Source organism: Aspergillus lucknowensis, assembly GCF_044049455.1.
Source record: "Aspergillus lucknowensis strain CBS 449.75 chromosome Unknown BJX67scaffold_16, whole genome shotgun sequence".
In the NCBI taxonomy this organism is placed as follows: domain Eukaryota; kingdom Fungi; phylum Ascomycota; class Eurotiomycetes; order Eurotiales; family Aspergillaceae; genus Aspergillus; species Aspergillus lucknowensis.
Window position 1 is genome coordinate 431,066 of NW_027263560.1, and position 18,460 is coordinate 449,525.

The 18,460-nt window shown below is 52.0% G+C and overlaps 5 protein-coding genes across 5 annotated transcripts; 3 read left to right on the top strand and 2 right to left on the bottom strand.

Moving 5' to 3' along the window:
• The first annotated feature begins 1,464 nt into the window (after positions 1-1,464).
• Positions 1,465-6,071, top strand: BJX67DRAFT_74396 (WD repeat protein). The gene is made up of 2 exons (XM_071035372.1): positions 1,465-1,799; positions 1,977-6,071. The coding sequence occupies exons 1-2, from the start codon at positions 1,567-1,569 to the stop codon at positions 5,833-5,835; spliced, it is 4,092 nt and encodes a 1,363-aa protein (XP_070886998.1). The 5' UTR covers positions 1,465-1,566; the 3' UTR covers positions 5,836-6,071.
• An 81-nt stretch (positions 6,072-6,152) lies between these two features.
• BJX67DRAFT_380574 (uncharacterized protein) lies at positions 6,153-8,065 on the bottom strand (the record flags this gene model as incomplete). Its single annotated transcript, XM_071032810.1, has 2 exons — positions 6,153-7,091; positions 7,151-8,065. The coding sequence occupies 2 exons, from the start codon at positions 8,063-8,065 to the stop codon at positions 6,153-6,155; spliced, it is 1,854 nt and encodes a 617-aa protein (XP_070886999.1).
• A 212-nt stretch (positions 8,066-8,277) lies between these two features.
• Positions 8,278-10,427, top strand: BJX67DRAFT_74449 (splicing factor cactin). The gene is made up of 5 exons (XM_071035373.1): positions 8,278-8,812; positions 8,873-9,349; positions 9,406-10,032; positions 10,083-10,115; positions 10,170-10,427. Exons 1-5 carry the CDS (start codon positions 8,300-8,302, stop codon positions 10,185-10,187), a joined length of 1,668 nt encoding a protein of 555 aa, XP_070887000.1. The 5' UTR covers positions 8,278-8,299; the 3' UTR covers positions 10,188-10,427.
• A 1,318-nt stretch (positions 10,428-11,745) lies between these two features.
• Positions 11,746-13,315, top strand: BJX67DRAFT_380576 (uncharacterized protein; the record flags this gene model as incomplete). The annotated part of the gene is made up of 2 exons (XM_071032811.1): positions 11,746-12,537; positions 12,596-13,315. The coding sequence occupies 2 exons, from the start codon at positions 11,746-11,748 to the stop codon at positions 13,313-13,315; spliced, it is 1,512 nt and encodes a 503-aa protein (XP_070887001.1).
• Positions 13,316-17,436: 4,121 nt separating this feature from the next.
• Positions 17,437-18,352, bottom strand: BJX67DRAFT_351949 (60S ribosomal protein eL34). The gene is made up of 4 exons (XM_071028956.1): positions 18,248-18,352; positions 18,167-18,180; positions 17,904-18,027; positions 17,437-17,774 (listed from the first exon to the last, which is right to left on the bottom strand). The coding sequence occupies exons 1-4, from the start codon at positions 18,269-18,271 to the stop codon at positions 17,586-17,588; spliced, it is 351 nt and encodes a 116-aa protein (XP_070887002.1). The 5' UTR covers positions 18,272-18,352; the 3' UTR covers positions 17,437-17,585.
• Positions 18,353-18,460: the final 108 nt, after the last annotated feature.

The window sequence follows — 18,460 nt, forward strand, 5'->3', positions numbered from 1 at the left end:
GAGGATTCCAAGAATGAATTCTTAAAAATTGAACACTAAAAAAAATTTTGTGGATGCAAACTTGTGTGTGGTCGTTTGTCTGTCCGAGATCATCAATGGCCAACACCTCCCGCAGCCGAGTGAACGGGGGAGGAATTAGTACCCAATGGCAGCAGGGACTCGAAGGAGTGCTTTGGATGATGGACAGAGCGGCTAAAGTCAAGAGAAAAAACCATTTTGATCCTGAATTCGCTGGCGACAACTGAGTGTTTCTCACGAGGATCGATGCCTTGAAGTACTCGAGGGAGGCCAGATTGAGTTTCAAGGTTGATGCAAATCTATCACGGCAAAGTTAAAATGCAGTTCAGACTGACTTTTTCTTCAGACAGCGACTGATGTTAATGAGACAGACCCTCATGCAATGTGGCTTCACTCTGCCCAGCTCTGATGCTGGTGAGTGTTTGGTTGCGGGGACAGTTCACCGTCAAAGCTTCTGGATCATCAAAACTCAGACCCTCATTGCCCGACACATCTTCGATTCCATGTACCCTCGCCTTTCTGGTGTGGCCACGATGGGACTGAGAGTCCCACCTTCAAGACCCGAAGCTGCGGATGATCTGAGACACCTTGTTGCGCTGCTGGGATTGTTCCGCGAAACCAGGAATCCAGACTCCATGCATCGGCTCGCACAACAGGTCGAACTTGAATCTCATGATCGTCCTGGAAGCTTTCATGTCATCCAATTCGTCCACAGGCCCTCTGCTCATTCTTCTCCACGTCAGAGGAACACAACATAGCATCCTCGAGTCCAGCTCGACGACTACACCGCCCTTACTCCAGTTGGGAACCTGAAGCTGCATGCATGCTCCGTTTGCTCTGCATTCATCCAGCGGCCCTGTAAACACCCAGCCACAGAATGGATGTTGGCTCGCTCAGGGGAGGGGGAAACTCGACGAAAAAAAGAATTTGAGATATTGTGCAATGACATATCAGCTGGACAGGTCAATCATCAACGAAAAGCAAAAAATAGAAAAGTGCTGTTGAAAATAACCGTACCAAAGGCAGCTAATCCGGCGGGTATTTTACTTCCCTCCAGTATTCCCCCACACAATTGCCTGTATTGGCTTGAAACCACACTAAGCCAAATATGAACCAACATCACGCGTGCACCTGGTTTGCCACAACCAGCCTGGAACTCTCCCTTGGGACCAGCCTGGAAGTACCTTGCTTTGGAGAGACATCAACTGAGCTGACATTTCATCTCTTCTCTCATTCGTCGGTCAAAGGACTCAGGACGAAGTTGGTCCTTTGAGAAATCCCGCTCGGCTTGAGCCTGCTTGAGTCTCCCCTGACTAATCACCTCGCCTCCCTTCCAGCCTTTCAACTCGCTGATCATCCTCTCACTCCACAGATATCAGTCACAAGTTGTCTGTTGCTTCTGAGCCTGCTCCCCACTCCAAGCGAATCTTGCAGCTTGTTTGGGAAACATATCTCCTCACGATTGTTATCGACAACCATGGAGCCTCAATCTGGTTCGGGTTAGGTCTTGAATGGACTGCTCTCTCTGAGGCTACAAGAGATTGAAGCATGTCCGACCTGCCCCGGTTGCCCAACCGCGGCAGTTCTTCCCCAGCTCCGCCCCCTCCTCCGCCGGCTCCCGTGCAGCAGCAGACGCAGACCAAGTACTCCCACCGCGCTGCGAGTGCTCTCGCAAGATTCGCCCAGCCTTTCTTGACCGGGTCTCGGCCTCCGAGCCCACACGGCCCTGGGGTTCACACAGACCTGTCTGCTGCTGTCCGTTCTACCAGGTCTAGGTCTCTGTAAAGTCCCCCCTCGCTTGCGCTTTTTCCACCACTCTTCTTACGGAGCTTGTACTAGAGGTGTGGGGGTAAAAACTTCTTGCTGCCTTTTTTAATAGAATTTCGCTCTTTCATATTTCTCAACCCCGCTGGATGCTGAAGCTTAACATCCTCAACCTAACACTAGTCTCTCTGTAGGCCCGGATCATCACAGACAGTCACCCATAAGACAGGCATCTCGATTGCGACCTTAGATATCTCCCCGCAACGGACACATGCAGTAGTTGGGGGAAAGGAGATTCTGAAGACTGTCCGAGTTCTCCCCGATCATTCGTCAGAAGAGTTCAACCTACGCAATGCTATCATTAGTTACTCGTCAACCCATCATGTTGGCGGCGGCGTTTCCGCCCGCCACAAGGACCAGCTGACGGTGAAGGATGTGAAGTGGTCACATGGACCCTACGATCAGATTATCGCCACCGCGGTAGCCAACGGCCGCATCGTTGTCTATGACCTTCATCGGACCGGCTTGGAGCTTTGCAGGTTCCAGGGACATAGCCGCCAGGTTCATCGGCTAGCCTTCAATCCACACCGACCAGCATGGCTTCTTTCCGGCAGCCAGGACGCTACCATTCGGATGTGGGATTTGCGGACCATACCAACGGATCCCGGCGTCGCGATCTGCGGAAGCAGGGATCAGTTTACCGGTAATAGCGATGCCATTCGTGACGTTCGGTGGTCGCCCGTTGATGGGGTCTTGTTCGCGACAGCCACAGATAGCGGCGCGATTCAACTGTGGGACTGCCGCAAGACGGGCAGCCCTCTGTTACGCATCACCGCTCATGATCGGCCGTGCTATTCAGTGGACTGGCACCCAGATGGGAAGCATATTGTGAGCGGCGGTACGGATAGGCAAGTCAAAGTCTGGGACTTCTCCTCTACGGGTGAACGTAGACAGAAACCCACTTTCCAGTTTCGGACCCCTCAGGCAGTCCTCAACGTCCGCTGGCGCCCACCTTCATGGGCAAAAGAGCTTGAAGGCTCTGGTGACTGGCAGTCATCTCAAGTCGTGACTTCATATGACAAGGAGGATCCACGAATCCACCTATGGGATCTTCGCCGGCCTCATATTCCCTTTCGCGAGTTCGACCGTCACGATTCCCACACCACTGATTTGCTCTGGCACTCCAAAGACCTTCTTTGGACTGTGGGTGATGGCGGTGCCTTCACCCAGACGGATATCCGCTACGCTCCGCAGGTGGTCAACCAACGTCCAACCTGCTCCGTGGCTTGGAGCCCCAGTGGCGGGGTTATCGCTTTTGCCCAAAAACGTCCAAGAAGGAGCATACTAGGCCTCAGCACGAACGAATTTATTGGCCACTCAGGAGTAGAAGACGCTCCTGGCGAAACGCTGAGCCAGAGCCCCTCTGATGAGATCGCGGAGGAACCCTTGTTTGCTGCTCTCCGACCCCGACATAGTAAGTCAAGTAGCGTGCGTACATCCAAGTCACTTGGTAGCACTCCGCCTACAACAACTGATCTTGTCCCGATACTCCCGATTGAAAAATTGTTCCCGAAAGCTACGCCTCCCGGGTTGCGTCAGACGGGGATAATGGGAATCGTTGACGGAGCTACTATGGATCGAGAAACGTTTCGGTATCTTGCTCAGCAGTACTTTCCTCTCCTTGAGTGCGGGCTCGACAGGGAACAGACAGGCCTTTTACGGACCCTCCTAGATTCGCTCAACCACAATGCCCAGTGTGCCGAAGATATCTCATTGCTAAAGCTGGCGCAGACATGGCGCATTGTGAAGTACGCCATTATTGAGGAACTTCAAACAAGACAACGGGAGGAGCGCCATGCATCTGAAAAGCGTGTTCGCAGCATCAAGAAGAAAGCATCTAAGGATGATCCGATTACCGAAAAGGTGCGGAACATGGAAGATGCCAGACAGGAGAAGATGAAAAGTCGCTTTTTTAAGGGGGTGATAGAGAGTGAACACCCGAAATATTCACTGTCTGAACTAGAGAGCGCATCAAATATGACAACGCCGCTCGCCCAGCCTTTACCGGATTCCCCACCGGATTCGTATGACAGCTCCATTTCTCAGATCAGGTCTTCTTTGAATGATGCCGAGGCCATTCAACCGTTACCCCCATCAGTCTTAAGCTCAAACCACGAAACTATAGGTTCGAACGGCTGGTCGTCCATGTCCGATTTAGAACCTCGCCCTTTCCATGAAACTCAGCACCGAGAATCCATTGATAGTGAAGGTGTCCACGTCTTGTCTGACAGTCCACCCATTAATCTACCGCGCGATTCAGTTCTCCATGATGTCCAGGAAGAACAAAGATCGGCTCCCCTAGCAATCGCTGGCAGGGAAGATTGGCATATTCGTCGTCGGCCTAGGCTGACAAAAGAATTCTCGGAGGCAGACGAGTTCGATCAGAAGCTAGAGGAGAAAAGAGCAGCTATCCGGGATTACAAATACCTCCCAAAGAGGCTTTTGTCCCTGGAGTCGCATACAGACTCCGCAAAACCTAGTTTTCATCGCCATGAGTCGTCGGAGAGCTTTCCAATGTTCTCCGCGTCAACAACAAGTTCTCATCCTTCTAAGTCGCCAGCCGCGTCATTCAACCCTGGAGCTAGAATGTACGATGCCTCAGAGGGTGATGGTGTCGCAGATGGGCATGATGTATCAACCAGGAACGAAACTCTGCTTAGGACTCACAACGACTCGGCTCCCTCTTCCAGTTCAATAGCTGAAGAGCCGTTTCAGGCCGGGGAATTCTATGGGGAAAATTTTACGAATAACAATCATCTTCATCTTGACAGACCCTCGACTCCCCCTCCACTACTGAAGGAATCGACTCCGCTAATGACGATCCACCATAAAGAGCAGGAACGCGTGGCTCCACCAACAGCAATGAACAGTGCTTGGACCCAGGGTATCCACGAACTTGGGGATAATCTGTCCCAAATATTAATTCCAATCATCTCTGATCCAGCAAGCAATAATCCCTGGAGCGCAGAGACATTACTGCGGGAGGCGATCAGACACTACCACAGTAGCACGCATGTTGACATGCAATCTGCTGCCCATCTGCTCCAGAAGCTGCACCTCCTGTTCGAGGACTGCGAGAACATTCTCCCTAGCGAGGAGAGTGAAAATATTTTCAAAGCCTACAACGAAAATCTTTTGCGTCAGTCTATGTATATCGAAGCAGCTGAACTTCGCTTGCTCTGCGTGCCGTCCTATCCGGCGGTCTACGAATATGCTCAGGGAGACACGTATATGAATGTGTTTTGCTTTACATGCAAAAGACCATACGAAAACCCTAAGAATGACAACACTCGCTGCTACCGTTGCAATACCTCACAGGAAGTGTGTGCCGTTTGTATGAGTGTTGATCCGCCACCAGAATGGATCGCGAGGGAGAACGTTTCATTGCTTGGCGCGTCTCATGATTTGGACTCGGACCTCACTTCCCATCTTCACTCGTCATCTCGTTCCTCGCTCAGGACTGAACTTATTCCTCCGTCTGAGCACCATCCTTTTGGGGAACCCCATCCAGAGCCCTACCAGCCCACACGCCCAAAGGGCACTACTCTCTGGTCCTGGTGCCAAGGTTGCGGCCACGGCGGCCATCTTGCCTGTATAAAAACGTGGCTGAAGGACATCGAGGTAAGTGAAGGTGGTTGCGCAACCCCAGGTTGCATGCATGACTGCGGCCCAGGGCCGCGCCGCGAGCATAACCGTAACATTCTACTCGAAGAATCGAAAAAGCGCGATTCCGCCAGCCGAAAGGCCGGCGTGGGCTTTGTCAAACGCGACACTTGGACCAGGGGCGAAAGCAAGGCGGTGGAAAAGGTCCGAGGGATGTTGGGCGTAGGTGCTACAGGAAGTGCATCTACAGCTACCACCATGACTACTAGTATCCCTCCCAGCGGGACTTCATCAAATTTGATGTCCTCTCCCAAGAAGGTGCGGCTTGTTACTCCTAGCGAGCAGGAAAAGCCACCAAGAGGTGGCTCTACCCGTACCAGTCTCGGCTGAAAGTTCCTGCTGCCGACCGCTTGATTTGTAGGCTTTACACCTCTTCATCTGTTCTATGGTTCTGATATTCTTTACCTCTGCGTGTGGGATACCCCACTAGCTCAACAGCACTGCGCTTCTTATTTGGCATAAGCCACACGATAAGTGCCAGATATAATCAGCAATTTGATAATACTAATCATAACGATAATGTACCATAGCATATATTCATATTCAACGAATGTGCAATCCATTGGTACCCAAGCCATCGCTAGATGATATCCCAAGCCATCATTCCGGGAACAACGAAAGATGGAATCCAACCCAACGTACCGGAACTAGAACCTTCGCTTCTTCTTCGCTGGAGCCTTGCTTTTCGCCTCAAGCTGCCTCTTCAACTCCTCCCGCCTCCTATCCGCTTTCTCTTGCTCCGTTTCATCGTGCGGTTCGGCAGGCGCTGGAGTTTCTTTCTTCATCTTTTGTTCACTGGTAGTCAATGGGGTAGGCTTAGATACTGTGTCCTGGTTGCTCGGTGAACCCCGAACCCTTTCTTTAGTTTCTTCGTCCTCATAATGCTTAGGGGCCGGAGATGCGCCTTCTGTATGTGAAGAGCATGTCCCTCCCGCGCTGGATTTAGCTTTCGCCTTCGAACCGCCAATAACGCCGAGTTTTCCGAGTGGCTTCCTTTTCTTCTGTTCGAGCTGCGTCTGTGGCTTTGCTTCTGGCTCTGGGGATTTTGAATATTCATGTGCTTGTGCGAGTTCAGGTTCTGGTTTGGACTCTGGATCTGGTTTCGGTTCTGGTTCTTTTTTCTTGCCCCCAATAACACCCAGTCCGCGTGAAGGTTTAGGGGCCGATTTTGCGGGCTCTTTAGCTTTTTGGGGGGACCGAGATTGAGGTGTCTGAAGTTCGTCGTCTGTTTCTTCGTCACCATCGGTTGCAGGCGGTTGGGACGCCTGCTGCATAGGGGGTTGTGGTGAGGGGCGTCTCTTTTCAGAAATGCTGGGTCGTAGCGTAGGAGATGATGGTTCTTTCCATTTCGTCTGCTTTTTGCCCCCTATTTTACCGAGGCCTTTCAGTTTGCCTGTTGGGGCCGTTTTAGGGCGAATTGCAGGGGATGGACTCTTTTCTTCTGTTGCGTGCTTTCGGCTTTCTTCTACCCTTGTCTGCAGGTTTACCCCCTCACCTTCTGGTTGTGTCTCTTCGTCATTTTCCGCGGTAGCTGCCTTTGGTACGGCTTCGCTGGGCTTCTTCAGCCGAGGGGGTGTCTCTTGCCGCTGGGAGGAATGAGCTTTAGACTTTATATTGGTGTTCCGCGATAGGTTGTGGTACGTACCTCGAATTCATCATCGTCGGTCTCTGTACCAGCGTCAGTATCCGTTTCCCTGGAGTCCGCATCGGGTTTGGCTTCTGGAGCCTTTTTCCTATTCTTTTGGGGTGTGGAAGCCCTTGGAGTCTTATCGGGTATAGTAAGCTCTTTCCACCACCCGTCCGGTGCAGGTTTCAGCGAGTCTAGCTGTTTGGACACTCTTGAATCGCCTGAAATCTCCTTAACAATATTGGAGACAAGTTGTGAATCGGTGGATCCTTTGGTGACTTCCTCAAGCCATACTTGTTGGTTGAATGGGGCAACGCCTTTGATATACTTCGCGGCCTGTGCTAGCATTGGACCTTTGCGGCCAGTCCTCAGACCAGAGGTTCCGGGAAATATTGTACTCAATTCAATTCCCATAGCTTCAATTTTATCAAAGAGCTTTCCGAGAATCCAGTCCTTTTTACCCAGCTCCTCTATGAGGGATTGTTGACGAGCCTCGCGTTCACCTTCTACCCTAACAAACGGAAGAAGGAGATGGCTCGTCGTTGAAACTTGCGGTTCCTTCGACAAAAGCAATCGCCATTGGAGCGGCTCAAGAGGAGCAGGTAATTTAGAAGTAACGGTGAGCTCCAAAGCGTGGGCGCTGCCTTGTGTTTTAGGCGTCAGTACTGAAGTGCTCCCAGGTTCATTCTGTAGAGCCTCTCCTATCTTTTGCAAAAGGACGTTGAACTGCTCTTGGTCTTCACTAGGGTCAATCGTAGTGCTTTCTTGGTCGGCCCTTTTGAGAATTGCATTCCGATCTAGACGCTCCGACCAGATATAGTTGAGATCTGTCATGTAGAGCTCGTAGCCGCTTGCCGCGAAGGAATATCTGAATAGTAAAGGAGGGAGGTACCCAAGGCTCGAGAGGCGAAGCCGCTGCCATTTCACAGGCATTGCTCTTCACTCTTCTGGTTGATGGTTGATTCAGTCTCGAGATATGAGGCGCGGTGCGATGCTCAATACAAGTTGTTGTTGTAAGGCACCTGGGTTGGCGGAGGCAGCAATGCACAGACCATCAAGGAAGCTTTGCCGGCCGTCTAACCTTCCGCTTTCGGACGTTCTTATCCAACGACCTGAAAGCTTCTCCAGATTTCCCTGTTCAAACCAATCACTGAATGAACACTCAACATGTCGTCGCGATTTTCAGATAGGTCGAGAGCTAAGCGGCCTCGCTCCCGGTCACCGCACTCGGATCACTCCCAAAACATTGCACGCCGCCATGATCAGCGAGACCAGCGGTACGACAACGATAGATACCGAGATCGAGATGCACGACCGACGCAACCCCATGCTCGGGGTATGAGAAACCAAATGCGGCTCAACCAGCTACAGGAAGATGAGCGAGTGCGCGAGTGGGTGGCACAGGAGGATGTTTTTGTTCTCAAACAGGCGAAGAAGAAAGCCGAGATTCGAGTGAAGGAGGGTCGCGCGAAACCGATCGACTGGCTCACAGTGATGCTACGGGTGATTGATCCAACTAGAAATCCTCTTGACGACGAGATTTCGGATTCGGAGCTGGATTCGATTGACCCCGAGGGCGTCTTTGAGGGACTGTCACAAAGCGAGTTGGGTGATCTGGAGAAGGACATTGATACGTTTCTGGGTTTGGAATTGAATTCTCAGAATAGGGATTACTGGAAGGTGAGGTTCCAACCCTCTCTCGGAGACGGAACTAGACAGCACTAATGTTTATCGCTACAGACGATGAAAGTTATATGCAAAGACCGCTTAAAAATTGTGCCTCCCGAAGGACGTGCTCTCAGCTCTGTTGCTGCAGATATCAATAACCTGCTGAGTCCTAAGTCCTACGAGCAACTTCAAGCGCTCGAAGGGCAAGTTAGGAAGAAGTTGAATTCGAACGAACCGATCGATACCGATTACTGGGAAGAGCTCCTCCGCAGTCTCACTGTTTGGAAGGCTCGCGCGAAGCTGAAGAAGGTCTACCAGGCCGTCATAGACGAACGTGTTCGGGGTTTACGCCAGCAACAGCGCGAAGAAGCCGAGTCAGTCCGCTCTAAGCTCGCGCCTTTGGCGCCTGTCATCCGTGGCAACGGATCTTTAGCAACATTAGTCAACCAGGAGGCGTTCTGCGATCTCGATCCCGACCCGTTGCTCCAAATTCGTCCAGAGGACAAGATATACGAGGTGATAGATGAAGAGGCTTTTCTCGACCAGGTGGTGCGTCAGCTGCATTTCATTCCGCTTGAGCCGTTTAGTACTGACAGCAAGGGCAGGCTCGCGAACGCCAGAAAATTCTGAGAATGGGATATGTCCCGCTACGTCAGCGCCAAACCGAGAAAGCTTTAGCCCCAGCCGCCAGCAGTGCTACACACACTGCTGTCGCGAGCAACTCAACGCGTTTCTCCTCGATTCCCAACGAGGATTTCTCTCAAGCGACAAAGGCTCTCTACGAAAGAGAACTCGCAAAGGGGGTTAGCGAGAACGAAGAGATCTTTACCGGCGAAGAGTCCGTCAGTACTGGGGCGCAACCACAATGGGCGGACAAATACCGCCCTCGCAAACCGCGATATTTTAACCGTGTTCAAATGGGTTATGAATGGAATAAGTACAACCAAACCCATTATGACCATGATAACCCACCTCCAAAGGTTGTCCAGGGGTACAAGTTCAATATATTCTATCCCGACCTTATCGATAAAACAAAAGCGCCTACATACCGCATAGAGCGAGAGCACGGAAGAAAGCGAGGCCAGTCATTCGCAGCTGCCGGAGAGGAGGATACCTGCCTTATCCGGTTTATGGCCGGGCCACCCTACGAAGACATCGCATTCCGCATTGTCGACAAAGAGTGGGACTACAGTGCAAAGCGGGAGAGAGGTTTTAAGAGCACATTCGAGAAGGTATGCATGGGACAATCCTTGTTTAGCCTTAACTCTGCTAATGCACGCAGGGAATTCTACAATTGCATTTCCAATTCAAACGAGTATGTCTATCTCCACTGTTCCTTATTTATATTTCCACTATCTGACAGTCCCAGATCTATTATCGTAAATAGAAAGCCTTAGTTACGTGTGCCTCCCTGCGCCTCATCTCCGACACTGTTTATCCACCGCAGCCCCATGAAGCATATTGGGCGCTGGAGAAGATGCATGGATTCCTGGCCGTTTGTGTTGCTATATGTCGCTCTCCTGCGTCCCTCGCACACAAAGCCAGTCGGGTCTGCGGTTGGCTCAGGAAGCATTATTCGTCTGTCAAAAGATTGGGTACCGGCGAGTGGTTAAGCTCGGACACATGATATCAGATACAGGAACAGCTCTGAGGCACAAGCGTCGCAGGACAGGGGTTTCACGTGTTCGAACCGAATATACAATGCCTCTTCTCACCACACCCATCCGATCTTTCCGAGACTTTGTCTGGCTCAACACTTCGGCACCCCTCGCACTTTGTTTTGCGAGATTCGGTCACGTGGTTGTGGAGTTTCTCCCACGCCGTATTGCACGCGCAAGCCATCCTTGATTTTCGTGGTTCCCTTCCATGGAAGTTAGGGAGAGATTATATTCCCGTACTACCATGTCGCCTACATGTCAGTTCCGGAGTTCCGGCTGGTCGGGGAAGCGGGAGACGGCCTCTTGTGTCTGCAGGATGCGAGGATGTCACAAAATCAGTTCCAGAAACTCTAGTGATTCGGAGCCATCCACCGCTCTCCGGTCTAGCCATTACAATGGGAGCCTGGCAGGATTTGCTGCAGGCGTCCGCCGCCACCACCCCTGTACCAACTATGGACACAACCCCGGTCCACCAGGCATCTGTAGATTCCTCAGTAGACGTATTGCAGCTCCTCCGGAGCACGAGATCCAGCCGTGGACAGTAGCCACCGAGACCATTGGCCACATGTGAGCATGATCGCGTTTCACAACCTTGGGAAATGGGAAGTCCTGCGGTAACTGAAGCAGAATATGCGAGAACAACCCCAGGGAGACTAGGAACCACATTTGGCCATTCTGCATCCCTTCCCACGGTGTGTCTTTATTTTTAGCCGAAGAGGGGAAATGGAAATAAAGTCCCCAAATTCCAGTTTTCTAGCCTCAGGGTCTTGAAGGTGGGGTCCCATACAGGAAGTTTGTTTCGGGGAAGCTCAAGGGATAATGCATGGAGTGGTTTCTCGCTGTTTGCAGCAGTGGGTGAAATCTCCTGCTGTTAATATGTGTGTTCGGTATCTCCTCTCCTGTTTCATTGTGCTAGCATCTGTCTTCAAAGGACAGCTTGCGAGTTGGCCTACAACCACTGTGCATCCCTCTTGTATTGAGTGGTCACACGTAGTGGGTTTCAAGCAGGTACTAGAGGCGCTTGCAGTGCTTGCAGTACTTCTAGTCTTCGCCAGCTTCGTCTTCGTTGCTTTTGCTCCCTCAATTGATTCCAGCCCTGTCTTCTTTTTGCCTGATGAAGGCCTTACGTTTTTGAGGCATGCATGGTCCTGGCTCCCATTGACATTTTACACGCCTCTCCCGCTACCTTGGGGCCATTTTCTGGAGAACCACCCTCTCCATACTTCCCTCTTTTCCTCACCTCTTCAATCGGTTTTCGAAACCTTGCCTATGAGAAACCCTACGAACATGAGTTGTTTTGACCTTCCTCCCGGCTCTACGGTTGACCAGATCCCTTTCAATCGCGAACCATTGCGGCAGTCCGTCTCCAGGACGCCAGATACATATCCTTCATCTGCTCTTGACAGCACTTGTTACGAAACTTCGCCAACTGAGACCTGGTCAGATTCGAGCTCCCATAGCCCGGAGACAATGATGCCGTATCAACAGCCGTGGGCTGTCGAACCGGCGTTGAACTACTCCATCATCCCTCCCCAGTCACCGATACCGGATGGATTACCCCGTACTCTGTCCCCTTCATTAGGCGGCGGCGGCGGCTCTCCCGAGTGGTTGAGCCTTGTAATGACATCCAACTGTTCTCCGTCGAGGCAGTTGAACCCTGAGACGCGGCGCCTATCCGTTGGCAAGCCGTCGCCAGATTGGGTACACGCGAAATCACCACGACCCTTGTACAAGGCTTCACTGCCAGCTGACACCCTTCCCCCGCACTCGCAATCGTCATCTTCGCCCACGAATCCCACATCGACAAGCATGTCATATCATTCGATTCCACTCAGCATGGCGAGACCCCCTGTCAAGCTAGAGATAGACCGCGAGGATATTCCCATGGACGAGGTGGAGGACACGAATGCAGATCCCCCATATTCCCAACTTATCTACGAAGCTCTCCTGAATGCACCAGGAAAGAAACTGCCTCTGCAAGGAATTTACATGTGGTTTGAGAAGAACACAGCCAAGGGGAGAGATCGAGGCTCCAAGGGCTGGCAAAACAGCATCCGACACAACCTTTCCATGAATGCGGTAGGTTTCACTTTTGACAGCGACGAGCTGGCTAGGTGCTGACAATGGGACACGACAGGGCTTTGAGGCCGTTCGAGAAGAATCCACACCAGGCAAGAAAGCCGTAAATTACTGGCGCTTGACCGATGAGGCCGTCCAAAATGGTATCCAATCTACAACCCGGTATAGAAAACAGGCAAATTACAAGAAATCAGCGACTTCGGACCCGCCAGCCCCTCAGCGTCAGCGCTCCGGAGCCAAGGGGGGCAAAGCTACCAAAGTCACGGCGAGATTTCGAAGCAACCAGAGCATCAACAGCATGCCTGGTGTGAGCCAAGACGAATATCGAAGAGAACGAGGCTATCGCCAACACCAGCTCCTTCGCCACAATCACCAAGCTCAGCGAGTCAGCCCATCCCAGCAACACCACCAGCTTCCCCCATCCAAGAATCCCGTCTACAGCCAGTACCTCCGTCGATCGCCGCCCACGACGACGACAACAACAACAACAACAGCAACAGCGGCGGTCCCATCCCCAGTCAATCCGTCGCGGGCAGGGGGGAGAGGGGGACAAGGGGGACCAACAACACCGCTGGTCGTCGAGGGCTTCGATCTCAGCAATATCGTTGGCTGCGTTGACTCCCCTCCCTGCACGGCCCCTACCGCGATTTTCTGCGACATGGCGGGGCCCAACCCGGATTGCCTCGTTTTTGACGCTGGGTTCATGGCTTGGGATGGGATCCATTCGTCCTTTGCGGCTTCTGAGATCTCGACGGCCGATCTTCACGTTGGGCCATAAGCAATGCGCCTACCACCTGCCCACCCTGCCTGCCTGGCTTTTTGCCCTGTCCTTTCCTTTCCTTCAAGCTCGCACCAGACGGTAGCTTGTGCTGCTGCTGACAGGATACGACTTCGATGCGATAATGTGACGGATGTACGTTAACCAAATTCGGACACGATATGATTCATTGAATTTTCTATTGTGTTCTCTGTGCGTGACGTGATGCTCGATATGATTCTACCTACTAGTGTCATCTTCTGCTGTCCTTCGCAGTCTCATCCGGCGTTAGGAATAGGAGCGGATTTATCCGGAATCCCCTATCATTCACTCTCCTTTGAACCGACCCCATTTTGGAGGCTACCGAGTTATATTTAGTCCATTTTTGCTCCTCTCTCTCTCTTTCTCTCTTCCTCTCCGATTCCTCCTCGGGACTTGGCGCGGCCGAGCGGCCATGGAGGGAAAGAAAGGGAAAAAAAAAGGGAAAGAAAAAGAAAAGAGAGAAAGCATGGATGTTCGTAGAGACCCCTCAGGAACTTGTGGCATACCCGAATTGGTCTCCCCTGATTTTCGCCGACAACCGCTCGACTCGCTAATATTTCAATTGGGCCTGGGCTCTCCCGAATGGAGCGTACCTGTCATCCTTGGTTTCGTTTTCGTGCGTACAACGCACACGCGGCAACGGCAACGGCGACGACGACAGCGCTCTTCGGGATTGTGGATTGTTATGGAGGGGATTGTGATGGTGGAGCAGCCTGAGACCACGCCACCTGGATCAACAGGACCCTAGCAAAAGAAAATAAAAATAAGATAAAATAAAATGAATTTAATTAATTAAATGAGGGGAAGAAAAAGAAACGAAAGGAATGACAGCTGTGACAACGAGCTTCGGGATTGTTTTGAGTAGTTCTAGAGTTGTAGGCGCACCAATTACCCTTCCCGTAAATTCCCTGATCGATGGGGTTTAATTCGAAGCTGGGGTTGGATAGCTATGTTGTGCATGGGCTCAAGGGCTGATGGGTTAGCTGGGGTTGAGGGGATGATAATGCCTGGGTACCTATATCAGCCGGCAGGAAACTAGGCCGAAGCTTTCTGTGGACCACGAGGTACCTCAGAGGAAGCGGCTCGGAGACCCGTGGACGGCGGGGCCACCTACCTTTCTTCTCGTCCTAGGTGCCTGAGGCGAAGGCGAGGCAACAAGAGTCGGGGCCTGGGGCCAGGGTCCCTCAGTCCGTCATGCAAGAGCTTCACATTAGGAGGCGAGTGATCAAGGCATCCACTCGGCGGTAAGTATCATCATCGGGGTGTTAAGTGGACTCTCCGATTTGATGATGAGCCTCCAATGATGGGTTTCTCCAGGGTGGTCTGCAGCATAATGGTGTTGGGGATTGTTGGGTGAGTGGTGGATAGCGAGGGCGATGGCGAGTTTTCACCTCCCGTGATTGATAAAATGCCCGGGGAGGGAAGAGCGAATGGACAAACGACGAGAGGGGACTGGAAGAGAGAGTAAGTTCGATGGTTGCGCAATTCCGCGGGAGGGCGAGAGAGAAAGAGAGACAGTCTCTCCATGGAAGTCCTCGCTTGAGCACTGCTGCTTCAATAGTCCTCCCGCTTGCGCTCGAGAGTGTTTCTTTGTTCAACTTGAGGGCAATTCATGGATCGACAATGGCCTTGACCAGAGCCGAGATCACAGGGGCCAGACAAAGAGCAAAGGAACAGATGGAGAAATTCCCTCATACTGAAGAAACGCAACTGCCAGTGCGTGAATGACGGCCACATCCCGCAAAGCCCTAATTGGCGCCAAGGTGGATACGAGGCCAGGTAGTGTGTGTTGATGGCAGCCTGCAGCGCGGCCATCACTGCTGGCCAAGCCTGTCACTGTCAGCGAGTTAGCCGCTGCAAGAGACATGCCCTGAGCGCCTGAAGGTTCTCTGTGCGACCTGCCTCGATCCGACCTCCAAGAAGGAAGTCGCAGCCCTCCAATGGCGGACGTCCGAGCGTTCCGTCACCCTTAGCCTGTCCGACCACCGCTGGAACTGTCAAGTTGTTCCCGATCATTCCCTCAGCCTGGTCCGATTCTGACTCGTATCCTCTCTGTCGAGAGCCTCGTGTGAGGGGCTAGTGCTTAATGCATCCTACTTCCGTCTCCCGACGAAGGTATTGTCTTTCCCCGTGCGACGAGCACAAGTACTATCCTCCCCTTCTCGCCGGAGTCTCATCAGTGTCTTTGATGTATTTTAGATTAATTGCTGCCCTTCGGATCAGGCACCAGGCTGGCCGTGCCGTTGCAGCATCTTGAAGTGCTCAATCTTGTTCTTCACAATTTTGGCTTACTGTGCCCGGTCTCCGCCAATGTCGTCTGGACACCTTCGTCCCAATCCAACCAGGGTGTTGCCTGATGTTGCCTTCGGGTTTTGCCCCTCGTTCCCTGGTCTTCGTTTCTTTTCAGACGCTCGGGTGTGATTTCGGTTCCGACGCGCATGGAAATTATATATCGTTTTCAGTCCGAATGCCAATCCCGTTCCACATTTTGTCGCGGGTCTCGCTGACATGACAGTCGATAGTCTCTGCGGCCCTTACGTGGAAGCTCGTGGGGGTCAAAGGGCGGAGGCAACTCTCTCTTTCGTAAAGCCTTATAAGCTTCGCCGAGGATGTATGTCAAGATTCAACGGAGATGGAATCTCTGCGATCTTCACCGCTTCATACGTTACCCACAGAACTCGTGCACCTGTTGGACCTTCCAACTGTGTTCAGGACATGACGGACGTGAGCTCGCCCCATGACTCGGTAAATCCGTGGCTTCCACCTGACAGAACTCGGAAGTGACATCTTCATTTCTGGTTTTATATCTCCTGTCTTGCCGCTTTACTAGCCCCAAGATAACCAGAGAAGCATGAGAAGTCGAGTCAGAGACAGTGTCGGATTCCGCTATTTGTAGGTCTCTCTCGCCGCCTCGTCTTCCACAACGCGGTTGCTCACCTTGCGGAAGACACTCGGCGGGGCTTAACCTGCGAGTAGAGCAACAAGGAATTTTTAAAGTTGGCGCTACGAAGCTGCAAACAGGCGAGGAACCCAAGTTGTTGGCTGAGGTGCCGTCAAGTTCCCTGAGAATGGATGGATCAATAGATGTCCTAGGTACTTGCCTGATACGGCGACGAGCAGCAACGATTTACGAAAGCCGTCGCCGTCCTCGTTCTGGCTGACGAGAAGAAAGCTGAGATTTATTTCCTGCGTACAGACTGACTACCTAGGTGAGTGACTGACTGCCGAGGCACTGTCGATCGTGGCGTAGGTCGTGCCTTCCTGCTGCTGTACCATATGGTTTGCGTCTAGCTAACTGGATTTTGTTTCATGCAGATTCCATCAGCTTGTTCCCAAGGACATGTTCGATCACCCGAATTAGGATTCGCGATACACGATACAGTGATCTCAAGGTCGGATGAGTACCGACAGTACCTTCGCCGATTTCTCCACCCCAGAACGACTGCACGCCTGTTGTGCCTTTCTTTCCCCGATATCGAGGGTTGGCAATTCCTACCAGAACGAAATATTACCCTGTCTCCCTGTCCACCTTGGCCGCGTGCCGAACTGGCGGGGTGTCCCTCGTACTTTCGCACTCGATAGATCTGACTCTAACTGATCCCGTGTGCGCATTGCTTATTCTTCCTTTGCTCGGCGCAAAGGGAAACGAAGGTCTTTCGTTTCTTTTTGTATTGCTCGGCCGTGCAATGTCGGGTTTTGGCCGAGAAACTACAGCAGATTGAGTATCTACCTGACGTGTATCCAACGGAATTTAGGAAGGTGAGGAGAGGAGAAGAAGTGCTTTTGACGCGAAGGGGCGAGATTTGAGTATCCGGCGCTGCCCTTATGGAGGGATCGAGGACATGGATTTAAGCCTTCCAGCATCAATACAGTTCCGTATGGCACATGGTGCGGTTATCGTTTGGGCGGCGCACGCGGGTTCGATCAACAAGATAAGGTGGGTAGCATCATGGTATGATGGCGGAATGGGGCGGATCCCGACCAAACTCGGTCGTCCTCGCTTACCCTTCGATAAAGAGATTGCCCAAGGTCTGGGCCGAAATTATGCTGGACTGTTCAGGTAGTCTCAAGAAGTTCCAGCGAGTTTCAAAAAGCAAAGGTAGAAGACTGTCATGAAATGTATTCATAGCTAGTTACGACATAACCGCGCTAGCCAGTGTTCACAAAAGGAACGATACCCAGCCAAGTTTTATTTTTCCATGCTTGCTTTCCACTGAACACAAAAACACCGAGCTTCGATATGCAATCCTTAACGCTTAGCGGCTTTCTCCTGGGACTCCTTGAGAACCTTCTTGACGATCTTCTGCTCCTCAATCAGGAAGGCACGGACGATACGGTCCTTGACGCAGCCAGCGCAGCGGGAACCACCGTAGGCACGGCTGACAGTCTTCTTCGGGCGGGAAATCTGGGAATATTCGCGAGGGCGAAGGGCGGGGACCTGGAACCATCAGTCTCAGAATCAACCACGACCATGTTTGCAAATCCATTTTTCACACCCCCCGAATGCTCCTCCGCTTTCTCTTCCTTCTGACGGGTATAAGCCGAAATCAAGGACTCATATACTCACACCAGGGAGCTTGATGCCGCAGTCACCGCACTTGGGGGCAGTTCCCTGCTTCTTGATGTGCTGGTAGCGCAGTTCACCGCCGGGGGTCTTAACGATGCGGACGCGGTTGGACCGTGTGTTGTACCTGTACCAAGACCCATAAGTATCAATCCCGCAAAATCCCAGAGCGATATCACATCCGAGCCAAATCGAGTATCATATTGCCGGATCGTATGGAGATACGACAGGGAAAGGAGAGGCGCTGGGAGGGAAGTTAAACGTACGGATTCCGGCGGCGCTGAAGAAAAGTTCCATTAGCACATTATCGGTCCCAAATCCAAAGCCACTGATGATCTCAAACTCACGTATTGCAATCTATTGTTCGCCATTTTGACTGTGCTTGAACCTCTGGAGCGGTGGTCAAGATGTTGGCGTCGTCGTCGGTTGTCGTGAACCTCGTCGAATTCTTGCGGTCGTCTTGGATTTGTGTGGGTTTCTTGGAGCCCTGGAATGCTGCGCTAGCGCTAATTTGGCGAGACCGCGCTAACACATATATGTCCTAGCGCAACTGTGCCAGA

Coding starts and splice junctions, on each gene's coding strand:
- BJX67DRAFT_74396 (XM_071035372.1), top strand. CDS start 1,567: ATGTCCGACCTGCCCCGGTTGCCCAACCGCGGCAGTTCTTCCCCAGCT. Junction 1,800..1,976: donor TCTACCAGGTCTAGGTCTCT/GTAAAGTCCCCC, acceptor GTCTCTCTGTAG/GCCCGGATCATCACAGACAG.
- BJX67DRAFT_74449 (XM_071035373.1), top strand. CDS start 8,300: ATGTCGTCGCGATTTTCAGATAGGTCGAGAGCTAAGCGGCCTCGCTCC. Junction 8,813..8,872: donor AGAATAGGGATTACTGGAAG/GTGAGGTTCCAA, acceptor TTATCGCTACAG/ACGATGAAAGTTATATGCAA. Junction 10,033..10,082: donor TTAAGAGCACATTCGAGAAG/GTATGCATGGGA, acceptor TAATGCACGCAG/GGAATTCTACAATTGCATTT.
- BJX67DRAFT_351949 (XM_071028956.1), bottom strand. CDS start 18,271: ATGGCGAACAATAGATTGCAATAC. Junction 17,775..17,903: donor GCGGCATCAAGCTCCCTGGT/GTGAGTATATGA, acceptor TGATGGTTCCAG/GTCCCCGCCCTTCGCCCTCG.